The sequence below is a fragment of the Sander lucioperca genome, chromosome 6, assembly GCF_008315115.2.
Source record: "Sander lucioperca isolate FBNREF2018 chromosome 6, SLUC_FBN_1.2, whole genome shotgun sequence".
Classification (NCBI taxonomy): Eukaryota; Metazoa; Chordata; class Actinopteri; order Perciformes; family Percidae; genus Sander; species Sander lucioperca.
This window is the reverse complement of record NC_050178.1, coordinates 40,233,712-40,246,424: the sequence shown is the minus strand read 5'-3', so window position 1 is coordinate 40,246,424 and position 12,713 is coordinate 40,233,712. Positions and strand designations below refer to the sequence as shown.

General features: G+C 37.6%; 2 protein-coding genes across 2 annotated transcripts; both read right to left on the bottom strand.

The window, feature by feature from the left end:
- Nucleotides 1-891: 891 nt before the first annotated feature.
- On the bottom strand, nucleotides 892-5,871 carry LOC116036005 (blue-sensitive opsin-like). The gene is made up of 5 exons (XM_031279415.2): nucleotides 5,316-5,871; nucleotides 5,050-5,218; nucleotides 4,801-4,966; nucleotides 1,726-1,965; nucleotides 892-1,121 (listed from the first exon to the last, which is right to left on the bottom strand). Exons 1-5 carry the CDS (start codon nucleotides 5,692-5,694, stop codon nucleotides 1,020-1,022), a joined length of 1,056 nt encoding a protein of 351 aa, XP_031135275.1. The 5' UTR covers nucleotides 5,695-5,871; the 3' UTR covers nucleotides 892-1,019.
- A 1,226-nt stretch (nucleotides 5,872-7,097) lies between these two features.
- Nucleotides 7,098-8,164, bottom strand: LOC116065405 (blue-sensitive opsin-like). The gene is made up of 2 exons (XM_036002520.1): nucleotides 7,759-8,164; nucleotides 7,098-7,397 (listed from the first exon to the last, which is right to left on the bottom strand). Exons 1-2 carry the CDS (start codon nucleotides 8,076-8,078, stop codon nucleotides 7,343-7,345), a joined length of 375 nt encoding a protein of 124 aa, XP_035858413.1. The 5' UTR covers nucleotides 8,079-8,164; the 3' UTR covers nucleotides 7,098-7,342.
- Between the last annotated feature and the right edge of the window lie 4,549 nt (nucleotides 8,165-12,713).

Genomic DNA, 12,713 nt, shown 5'->3' with positions numbered 1-12,713 from the left:
TCCGAACACATCTTCCTTTTTTAAGAATGACTTCAGTGCCGTTCTTTGTTCTTTTCTCAAAGAAAAGCTTAACTCCACGTCTTCCAGAGTCGCGGCCAAAGCCGATTCGAAAGACCGCTGTTCCCAGCAGCAGCAGCCATAAGCCCCGACCACCGACTCTATACACGATGTGATTGGCCCGCCCAAAGCTAGAAACTGTCCTGATAGTCCTCATAAATCGACCAGGGTTTAAAAGGCCAACACAGAGGAAGGCCAAGGCAACGAATATCCGGCCTAAATGAGTGAAATGGGGCGGAATTTCCGTTGGCAACGGAGCAATCCCGGCAGTGGAACGTTAAGAATATAGACTACATTCCAATAAGAGCCTGTTTGTGAACTGCATGATCATCAGTGATATGCAGGGGGTCAGTTGCATGCACTTGGCCCTTAGTAATCTAGGTTCTACTGGTTTATTAGATAACCTGAATGTGTGAGTATAATGTAATAAAAAAACTGGTGGTATTAAGTGAAAATTAAGGTTATAATCTCAACCAGAAACCAAAGAATGAAAAAACAACTATCTAAAGAAACACTTTTGCAACACAAGAGCAAATTGCAATAAATACTAATCAATACAAAGAATCTGTTGATCTACCTTAACGTACCACACCTGTTGTTAGTGTTTGCAAAGACCAATGAGAAGTAGATTTTGTAATATTTTGGTTAGAATCCTATTTTTGTGGTAGATTCAAATCATTAACAGTAATAAAAAAAACTTACTGTCACCACCACATTGCATTTAATAATTTCCCTTGCATATTGCAGTAAATATGTGCCTTATAACACAATACCCATATAAGGAAACAGTCCAAACCAGTGACTATCATTGCACACCACATACATGTATGTTTTATTGCAGATTATTTATGATTTCTTACTTGAATAGCAACATTACTATGTATATTTTTACATATGACAAAACATGCCGTTATTTTTATTTACAATTCACAAATCATTAGTGGCAAGTCTTGATGTTCAGTCTAAGCAGGCCCAACTTTGGAGACTTCAGTCACTGATTGTGTTGTTGAGGATTCCTCCCCACCTCCACCCATCCCCAGCATTGTCATTATGCATGAACGGAACTGCAAGGGACAAAATAAATCATCAAAGTAGTTAAAATGTACATCTGGTGTCTGTTTTTATCATCATGTATGAAGATAACTGAGAGAAAAGCAAAATGTGCCATTAAAGGCACTATGTGTTGCATTTTAATGTTACTTTAGAGACCCCTAGTGGCTGTATCAAAAAAGGCACTGTGGCAGATACTGCAAACTGCACCAGATTTCAGTGGGATTGTCTAATTTTATCAAAAACTTTTGCTATCGGAATATTTCTACAGATAGTGGCATAGCGAAGTGGATAATTAAATAATTTAATAACATTTTTTTTTTTTAATATATAAAAATGTTGCAGTAGTGAGGTACTCCAATCAACACAATACAGCATTGTCTCAAAACTTTTGCTAGCACGTAGTTTTGTAAGTTACTGTATGGTCTGTTAAAAACTAAGAGGACATAATGACATAATGATTATGTAATGTTAACATTGCACTCATGCACCTCAGACTGACATATAGACATACGCAGAGATTATTTTAGCACGTTTTACAGCCCACGTACTTTTTTGCAACAAGGCAAAAAGTCCATCGCTTTTTGAATATTTTGTCCATCACAAAATTTAACAGACCTGTTTATTGAAGAAAATATAGATAACAGGGTTGTAGACTGCAGAGGCCTTTGAGAAGCAGGAAGGTATGGTCGCCAGTCTAAGATCGAATGGTTGCCCACGGTTATTCACAACCCAAAGAGCAAAGGAGGCATAAGGCAACCAGCACACCAGGAAGCCAATCACCATGAGGACCACCATCTTGGTCACCTCCTTCTCTGCTTTCTGGGTGGAGACAGACTCTGCTTGGGCCTTTGCTGCCTGTTGAGGAAGAGAGGTGAGTTGGGTCAAACACTGGCGCCGGTGTCGTGCCAAAAAGTCATTGTCTGCCAAAAAGCATGTTTACTGGTATTTACGTCCACAACTTAGAAAACTGTGTAACTGGATGTATTGCCCTTTTAAAAAGGTATTTCAACAGGTAAAAAGTACTGGGTGGACTAATAATAATTAACATAATTAATTTATTCCTAGTCAAAAAGAACATTTCAGATATCCATAATGATATTCTTCCTATACACAATTGTTGTTTCAGAAATCCACACGTTATTCTTCCTATAGGAAAAATTATGTCACTTTGTCATGTATATTGGGCTTTCAATTTCAGATATCCATCATTCTTCCTATTCAGAATGAACATCCTAGATATCTGCTATAGAATTCATTTGTTTTCATTTTGAATATCTCAAATTAAAATTATGACTAGTAACAATTGGATTGTAGATATCTGAAATTTGAGTTCTTTCTAGTAAGAATTATATTGCAGATATCTAGAATATTGATTTTGGATAGGAATAATGACATTGTGGATATCTGAACAGTTTTTTTTAGGAAGAATTGAATTACAAATATCTGCAATACGTATCTAGTGAATTAAATGTTAAATCGGCCTCTCATACTTTTTAAGGATTTTAAAGATATCTTAAATTTAGTTTTGACTAGGAAAATCAAAGTTGTAGACATATAAAAAAACATTTTTTTAGTAAGAATGTTATTGGGGATATATTTAATTACCATTCTGACTAGTGAGAATATAATTTTGACTAGGAGAAATGCTACTATGGATATCTATAATGTAGTAACAGATAGAAGTGTGGTTTGATTAAATGTAAAAACGGTTTGCCATACACATGTGGGAACACACCTACTAGTGGGCGGGTGGTTCTTGTGCGTAACTTTACAATGAAATAGAATCCTGCCTGGCATCACTCGGGTCAAAGACTTGTTAGTTTTTACTAAGGGACTGTTCATTATTTAATTAAGTGGCCACCGGAGGAGTTTTGTGGCCTCTAACCTAAAAAGACTTGACCCCTCCCCTCGTCAGTAATAATTTTGCTACAACTCCCCAAAATGATTTGAAAAAGAGGCATGACCCGCCCCTTGCGTGTAAGTTTGCCCTTATCAAAGAAGTACAGATATCAATTGATTTTTACAGCCATGATGTACAGGAGTTAACCTCTGCATTCTCATCTTACACATCCCACTCCTCTGTTATGGTGTGGTGGCCATTTCAGTAGATTTACTTACTATCATTGTTGTGGAAACACAAAAAGCATGGAAACTAAATGGACACTTCATGCATTACTGCATTACTTCAAATACTAAGTTCCTCCTCTAGTAAACTAGTATTCATATGAAATAAAACAATAAAACATTGAGACCATTCAGCAAAGGACACTGGGAAACTTCAACACTGGTTGCTATGGACTTGTCACTAGGCTTCCTCAGTCATATATTTAGCACATAGGTAAAGCTGCAGAAGCTGAACATTATATTCCAAAACACATATGTTTATTTTTAAAATAGATTTTAAGTTACATTGTAACAATTTAACTATTCGCCCTTATAAAATCCAATCTCGGCACGGCTGTCTTGGAACGCAATAGACAGACGGTGGCAGAATGCCCCGACGCTTAAATTCAACTAAAATGTAACAGTGAACAATCAGTGTTGGACCTACAGTCTGTTGAGATGCCTCTCCAAACGCAGAAATGAAGCGCAGTCACACCATAAAACGTTAAGACACGTTGAAAAAAGATCCGTATTTTGCCGTAATCCAATGACACGGGGAAAAAGTAATCCACAGCGATCAGTAGATCCACAAAAAGGTAAATGACACGGTGTATCCAGCAAGGCCGATACGAGCGTCACATTCACCAGCCAGCTCCAAACAGGTGAACGAGGCCTCTCCACTTCGCCGTTTAAATAAAGTAGAATAAACGTATAAAAGTCCAAATCTACACAAAACCCGCAATCAATTAGTAAGCTGACATCACATTTATATACATGGCATTTAGGAAACCTTTATTGCAAGGTTGGCACGGCAAGATGTCCAGACTAGTCAACAGTAACTTTCGTTTTTTACGTCCTGCTGCTCCCATCGTCAGCCAGGTAATATTTTTTTACTGAAGCAGTATATGAAATCAGATGTATTACCTATCACCATTTAGTTGTTTTGTGTTATTTAAGATATTTATAAAATATCTGGTCATGCCAGATGTAATTATTCCACTCATTTTTTGAAACGATGCAATTACCTGTTTGAGCCACAAGGGGGGGGGCAGTGCTCCTCCTGCCCCCCCCAGCAAACTCCAGTATGCGGTCAGACCATCTGCTAGGGGGCCGAGACTGAGAGCTACATGGATAAATATGCAACAAACAAGCCAATTTGAAATTTTGCTCTTTTCATGAATAAAAAAGTTGGGTGACCCCCCCGCCCAGACTAAAAAATGTTGGATGACCCTCCCCTCAGCAAAAAATAAAAAGACATGACCCTCAACTATTTTCCTCTGGTGGTCCATTCCATAAATACCGAACGGTCCCTAAGCCAGTAGTATCACCGGCAATTGCAGTGACTGCAAGTGTACAAGTGTTTCCTGAACCATGCCTATCAGCACCACGTCTTTGTTGATGGTACAGCATCACAAGGATTGTACATAGACATGTATTGACTCAGATATACACATTCATAAAATAGGTAATTCGGATGATAACTTTTGGCTTTGATAAGACATAAGAAGATGTGCCAAACCATAATAACTACATTTGAGATGTATGTTGTTTAATTTAGGGTGATTTTTTGTGATTTGCTTGCCTCACCATTTTCATCACAATGAGCAGCTGACCATAGCAGAAGATAATGGTGGTGAATGGAACAGCAAAGCAGAAGCCGAAGAGAAAGATCACGTAGGATTCATTGTTGTATTTATTGTTTGTGGTGTACCAGTCTGGACCACAGGAGCACTGCAGGCCTTCTGGGATGTACCTGGAGGGATAATCACAAGAGCGTTGATGTATGTCCCAGCTTTTCAGTTTTGAGATGAGTTTCAGTTAGTTTCTTTTGCTTACCTGCTCCATCCGAACAGTGGAGGAAGTGAGGCAATCAGTGCAAACACCCAGGTAAATACACAGCAAGCGACAGCATGGTCAGGCTTGAAAATAAAGTTTCCAAGTGGCTTGCAGATGACCAGCCATCTTTCAAAAGCTACCACAGCAAGAGACCACAGGCTTACCATACCTGAAATGACAGAGACAGACAATTTAAAACCTTTTTTAAATCACTATAGATAAGTCCAGTAATAGAAAGCAAATCAAAATTTTAGATTAAATCTTACCGCCAAGTGTTACCATAAAACCTTCAATCTTGCATGCTAGTGCTCCAAAGATAAAGTATCGGAATGCAAATGAGCAGCAGGCAGTGAAGGAGCCCACAACGGACACAAGAAGGTTTGCCACGGCCAAGTTCACCAGGATGTAGTTAAGGTGGGACCGGAGCTTCTTGTATTGGATAGTGCATCCAATGGTGAGGATGTTAATGCCAGTGCCAACCACGAATATAAAAAACATGAATCCTGCCATGGCGTAGAAGGTGGCGGAGTTCCCCAAGTGGTCCTGAGGAACCAGGAAAGGACTGAGTGACGTGATGTTGTTGGTGTCCAGGGGGACAGGTATCCAGAAGTCCTCTGGCAGCTCCATGCCACGATTTGCTCTCATTTAGCCCTTTTTATATGACTGTTAATCACAATCGTTATACCTCCTTGCTTATACTGTTGCTCTGTCTATATCATAAAATAAGAATAAAGAATACAAATTTTAAGAGGCAGACATGATTGCTGTGTTGTCTGCGTCCTTAACCTCTCTTGTTAATCCTTTGTGGAAGACTGACTTTTATAAAGGGTCTCAAGATGCCACTCATCCCTATTAAAAGGTCAATTGATTCTATAATTGACTGATTTGACTAACTTGGAGTTGACATTAATTGGTGTAAGTCATTTAGTGGTTTCACCTTCTGGCTTTGTTGCCAAAGAGGTTACAGACAATGCCTGCCACACATGAAAGCATGTGTTGATGCTTATGTAACTGCTGCTTAAGCAATAGATCCTTGTAAGAGGTTGTTGTTGTTGTTTTTGGTATGTAAGACAATTATCTAAATTATGAATATGCATGTTGAAATTACACACATCCTGCTGTTAAGAACAACCCAGTACTGGGCTCAGAATAACAATTTCATGATTTTGTCCTTTGTAAAAAAACATCTACAGATATCTTAATCAAGGAACACACACACACACACACACACACACACACAAGCATATAAATGTGAATACACAGTGCACCTGTGTATCCGCATTAACGCTTGTTCTTAACATAAACAGATTAAACAGGTTAATCCCACTCTTTTAAGGAAGAGCACAGCAGGTCTTTGCCAGCTAATCTAGTTTCTAGTAACATTAATTCTGATAATCTTTTGCGCTGTAGCCCTTTTTAATCCTTTCCTGAGCTTAAAGGATGCGTAAGACGTAAGACACAGCGTATATTTCAGAAGGGGCTCACTGTATAGTAACTCTTTCAATTCAACAACCCACTGCGGAGAAGGACATTATACATAATTTTGTCAGAGGAGGCAGTTATATAGTTATATATTACAGAGGTCGGAGGATTTATTGGAAATGAACAGATAAAAATGTTTGTGTAGGGAAATTCAAAGCAACATAATAAACCAGCAATATTAACACAAATGATCAGTCGCATGTGAAGCAGTATTTGGAAAAAAGAAAAAGAAGACATGGATTTTGTGGCAGTTTGACATCATTAACAATAACAAAAAAAAAACGTTTGAATTTCTCAGTGAATGATGAAGTTTATCCCAAATAAGGAAACTGTATACAGTCCAAACCAGTGACTGTGTTGTTTACAGTATCAACAACATACAGACACCATTTATCTGCTTGTATTTTTTTATTCATGTTTCAGTTCAGTCTAAGCAGGCCCAACTTTGGAGACTTCAGTCACTGATGATGTTGCCGACGACTCATCATCCTCACCTCCACCCATCCCCAGCATCTTCATCATGCATGAACAGAACTGAAATACATCAAAGGAAAAACACATTTAAAAACACAACTTAAAAACCATAACTGTAATGTGTTTTCAATCTGAAAGGTTTTCCAACAGACCTGTTTATTGAGGAGAATATAGATAACTGGGTTGTAGACTGCAGGGGACTTGGCGAAGATGGCCGGTATAGTAGCAAATCTCAGGTCAAAAGTCTGCCTGCGGTTGTCGACAACCCAAAGAGCAAAGGTGGTGTAAGGCAGTCAGCACACCAAGAAGCCAAACACCATGACGACCACCATCCTGGTCACCTCCTTCTCTGCCTGCTGGGTGGATGCAGATTCAGCTTGGGCCTTCGCTGCCTGTTGAGTGAGAGAAGTGAGATGATTCTCATGACTTCTGGGTTCAGCATGTTCAGTGGTCCATGCACCAAATAGTTTCATCACACAGGAGATACAGTTAAGTTGAATTTAGTAGATTTTTGTAGAAATAGTTCATAACTTTTTGCAGCATTACGCAATCATTAGCCCGAAAACTTTCTTTAAATCTGTTTTCTTTTATGCCTCACCATTTTCAGCGTAATGAGCAGCTGATCATAGCAGAAGACCATAAGGGCTAAGGGAAGACCAAAGTGTAAGGTATATATATCTGTGTCACAAAGTTTGTCTTACCGCTCCAAGTTACCATAAAACCTTGCATGCTTGTGCTCTGAGGATAAAATACCTGCTTGCAAAGGAGCAGAGGCCAGTGAAAGAGCCCACACCAGACACAAGAAGGTTTGCCACTGCCAAGTTCACCAGGATGTAGTTGAGGTGAGACCGGAGCTTCTTGTATTGGAGGGTGCACGCAATTGTAAGCACATTGATGAATGTGCCCAGGGTAAATATAACAAACATGGAGACGGCCATTGCATAGCAGGTCGCTTTGCTTCCTAAATGGTCGTGGGGGACCAGGAAGGGGCTGAGAGATGTAATGTTGTCCTTATCCAGAGGGACGGTGATCCAGAAATCCTCCGGAAGCTCCGTAACACGGCCGTGCTTCATTTTGCCTTGAATGTAAAATAAGAAAAATCAAAATTTGCCTTTCGTGTGATGGTCAGTTCAGCGTCTCCTGCACTATGGCTATGGCAGTCCATTGCAGTGGACTCAGTTATAGGGCTGTCTGACGGAACAATTGAATAATTGAATAATTGAATAATTGAATAATTGAATAATTAAGTAATTAAATAATTGAATTTATTAATTGATTGCATTTAGTCAACAAATAGAACCCCCAATTTAAGTCTATGAGATTAGAGCACCACAGGAAGCAATGCAACATACATGCACCACGGAACCAAGCCAGAAGCCAATGCAAGATTTCAGGATCAATCATCTCCTGTAATCTCATTACGCTTTTTTAGACACTATTTCAGTTCAAAAGCAATGATAAATAGTGCACTGAGGAACACACATTAATGCTAGATCACATTGACATGTCTGCACCCATAAGTAAACTGGATGGAAGAACATTGTTTTGGAATCAGCCAATCCAGTCACCAGCGCTATTACGACTGCTAATCACATTCAATCAGTCCTCAGATAATCTGCTTTCTGTTAGTATTAGGATTGATGATCTCCACCTTTGTTATCGTATCAGGATCAAGAAAGGATTACCTCATGTTAAGCATGGATCTCAGCACAAAGCAGAGCATAGGGCATCCAGCTTTCCACATCAGAATCAGACATTGTAAGACTAAGATTAATTTATTTGTCATAGTTCCTTGTGTACTTACATACATAAAGAAAATGAAAAGACTGTTCTCCACCAGCCACTTGCAGTGCAACAGGAAAAAGCACCAATCCTACAGACGTACGTAAGAATACATACATAGACTTAAGTATAAAAAAACAGATAAAAAACATTTAAAAACAAACATTTAAAAACATTCTATTGTTTGAGATAAACCTTTAAGAATTTTCTGTTAACATCTGCTTGTTATTATGGAAATGGAGCCAGCGGACCATAACCCTGCATTGCCTGTCTTTAAGGCTGTGAAGGGTTCTACAGTTTCTATTGGATACAAACAATATTTTTACAGCTGCTAACACAGTGAACAGCAAATACTGGTTTCTGCAGCTCTATCTAAAGGCCAATCCGTACCAAATATCTAAATCAGACAGGAAAACAAAAGGTGTACAAGGAATTTCCCAAATTGCCCGCTTTATTTTGAAAGACGGTTGTAATATAGGACTGAAACAGGAAGGTGCAAAGGAGATGTACTAAAATGTTCTGCTGTGACGCGGTTAGTTATAAGGTTGAAAAATAGACCAAGATAAACCATGAATGTATCATAAATAGGTTAATCAATATATGTGTGCTTAAGTATCATTAGTGGTATTATTCTTAATGATCTTAACAATCATTCATATTATTGTTATTGTAGTTATTGTTATTTTTATTGTTAGTTAATTCTTTGTCTTTCTGTCTCATTCTCTAGAGGTGGAAAAACAACCTCAGGCATTAAAATAGTAAAACATTAGGCTTAAAAGAGCATTAGGAGGGGAGTTTGTTCTTTCATCATAAACACTCATTGTCATTTACTTTATGTGGTATACTGCTGAGATTCTTCTTACATAATCACAATGCCACGACCGCATGTGCAGCCTCCACAATGACATCAGTCACCACCACTACAAAGGTAAGTAGCTTATAGTTTTGCAGGATTTGGCAGAAAAAATGATGAATCCATACTTGTTATTGTTTCAGCCATGCTGGAATTGTGGAATATTGTTTGTAGAACTTTTTAAACTTTTTTCTTCCCCTTACGTTTAATTATAATGTATGCATTGTAGTTGAAAGACAACCATGAAATATGTATTTTTTCCAAGAATTTTCATTTTGTTGTACTTGTTGACACAGATCTGTATCCACAAGTGGACGGGAAACAGCTGTTCAAGAATTGTGTTTAGGATATGATGTTATGACTTCTGTATAATAACGATTGTTGAGACTTCTGATTTTACGGCAGTGGTCGTCTTGTGTGCTTTAATTTGTGACAAATCCACTTATAACGTTTAACAATATGGCCACGAATTGTAGGTTAATTGATGTGATAGCACAATAGCACACAAAAAAATATTCTTTCAAAAAGGCTGACACACTGATCTGCTGTGATGCTTATGTTGGTTGAAATCCCACATACACCTCCTTAATAACCTCCAACTCCTGCTGCCATAATTGATCCATGTAAGCTGTGAGGCTTTACATCATGATCTTTTAAGGCTTTCAAAGTGCAGTTCTTCAGCCGTTTCCTAAGACTCTTATCGAGAGTAAACCATTACCAGCAGCTCAGAACAGTATGGAAGGTCAAGGTGGTTGTCTAAGCTCCACTGACCCGTTTAACCTGCTGCTGTGCTCACTTTCTCTGGGTAAAACCCACACATGTATGAACGCTGACTGATTATCTGACAATGAAAAGTTATAGTATGTAAGAACAGGCAAAAATCATGTGCTCAATTGAAATCCTAGTAGCTTCAGTATAATATAGATGAGCTGCATTGCTGTAAATTAAATTGATGGAATATATATGTATTGCTTTTGTGGCCCAAACTGTAATAGTAATTAAAAAAAAAAAAATAGCTAAGTGGAAAAGGCTAAAATTGAAAAGGGGACATCACCTCAGATCAATCATAATGACCATGACTAAGCCTAAAAAATATTTGGAGTCGAAGGTTTAAACTGTAAAAACTGCTCATTTTGCTAAAAGGTAAATATAGACTATTTTTATGGAAATTTTAATGGAAGTTCAGATATCTCCACTATTTCTTTCTACAAATTCAATTTAGTTTGAATTTCTTGGAGTCAGTATCTAAATAACAACAGAAAGTCAAGAAAAAGTTGGTTGAATCTACCTTCTTGCCAATTTTAGACTATGGAGATGTGTTTTACAGACATTCCACAACGTCACTGTTGAAATCTTTGGATTCTGTGCATCATTCAGCACTGAGATTTATAACCCATGCTAAGTACTCTACCCATCACTGTGTATTATATGAAATGGTAGGTTGGCCCTCACTCAACAAAAGAAGGCTCAAACATTGGTTGACCTTTGTGTACAAATCAATAACTGGACATACTCTTTCATATTTAATTACACTCTTAACATCTAGTAAATCTGAACATAATCTGAGATCAAGTAGATACATAATGTATGATGTTCCAGAAACTAAAACAGAGTTTGGAAAAACTGCTTTTTGTTACAGTGCTCCAACTTCATGGAATGAGTTACAAAATCAGCTAAAATTGCAGGTTTTTATTTCACATACTGAATTCAAGTCCCGCCTGCATGTCACAAAGGTTTGCCTTTCAATTAGGCTCTGAACTGAGCCGCTGTATTAGTGCTAACCATGAAGCTTGGTAGAGGAGACATCGTGAACAGCACACTGTATGTTAGCAAAGAGTGATGTACAAAATCGACATATTATGTTGTAGATATACGTTAAAAAAGCACTAAATTGTTTACATTGTTAGTATAACATAACACAATGTGCAAAGAAGAAAATATTGTGTGAACATTTTCTTCACTTATGGTTAGAAGGTGCAATGAGTGGCTGCTGCACTGTTAATATAATAAAATTAATGAAAGGTAATTTGTACCTTTTTATCTTTAAGTCATTATATAATCAGCTTTGGTATTGCATCATTACTGCTTCATAACGAATCTAAAACAACCCAATTTAAAGGCCTAGCACACCCACACAGGTCATTTTGATTGACATGTGATTAGACCTCTTCTCAGGCTACGCTTGATTGACATCTCTCTAACTCTCCCATTAGCTTGGTTGCACCTTAGAAATTACAGTTATCATTCTTGGGAGTAGTGATCTCACGTAATTCCCAGCACAGCTCAGCCCATATTCAACCTGAGCAATCCTGTGTGGGTGTGCAGGGCCTTTAAGTTCTTAATATCTTATATGTACTCTATGACTTGTATATGAAAATGCAAGTTTTTTTCTATTCCAGTACAAGGACTGAATCTGATCATAAATAAAATATGTAAATCATTAGAAACACAACCCCCTTTTTTCCCTGTGTTTTATTCGTACATAATGTATTGACTTTAAGCTGCAGACCACATCCAAAACAATTACAACACAAGTATGCTTGGCTATCTAATAATGTTTTGCAAAAAAAGGAAAACATTGTCCTTCAAAAAAATAATGAAACATTCGAATGAGACAGACTGTGATGTACACTGCAAGCATATTCATTTCATTTACAATGATTAGATGTTTTTTTTCCTATTCACATAGAAGCAATAAAAGTATAGTTTTTTATATTAATGGCAACATTCTTTGCTCTCCTTTAGACAAAGGTCAGAGGTCAGGTTGTATTCAGCTACTCCGAAGCTGACAGGTCTTCAGTGTCTGGCACATGGGAACTTTTGAGCCATTATATATGCCTCAGAAATAAATTTAAAAAAAAATTTAAAAAATTAAAAACTATGGTGTAGTAAATACACAGGCTATAACAATATTTCATAAAGTTAGTGGATGATCAAATGGGCATCCACCATCAATGAAAACTCTAAAATATATGTAGGGCTCTAAAACCAATGGTATGCATTTAAAGAAAAATTAAATGCAATTACAGAAGGTTCTTTAATCTTTACTATAGATATAACAAATACACTAAAA

Bases quoted from the DNA above. Each gene is read 5' to 3' on its own strand.
- LOC116065405 (XM_036002520.1), bottom strand. From the start codon at position 8,078: ATGAAGCACGGCCGTGTTACGGAGCTTCCGGAGGATTTCTGGATCACC. The intron at 7,398-7,758 runs GTATTTTATCCT...CTCACTCAACAG, and splicing joins CTCTGCTCCTTTGCAAGCAG to GCAGCGAAGGCCCAAGCTGA.
- LOC116036005 (XM_031279415.2), bottom strand. From the start codon at position 5,694: ATGAGAGCAAATCGTGGCATGGAGCTGCCAGAGGACTTCTGGATACCT. The intron at 5,219-5,315 runs GTAAGATTTAAT...CTGTCATTTCAG, and splicing joins TTTTATGGTAACACTTGGCG to GTATGGTAAGCCTGTGGTCT. The intron at 1,966-4,800 runs GTGAGGCAAGCA...CTTCCTCAACAG, and splicing joins TGCTCATTGTGATGAAAATG to GCAGCAAAGGCCCAAGCAGA.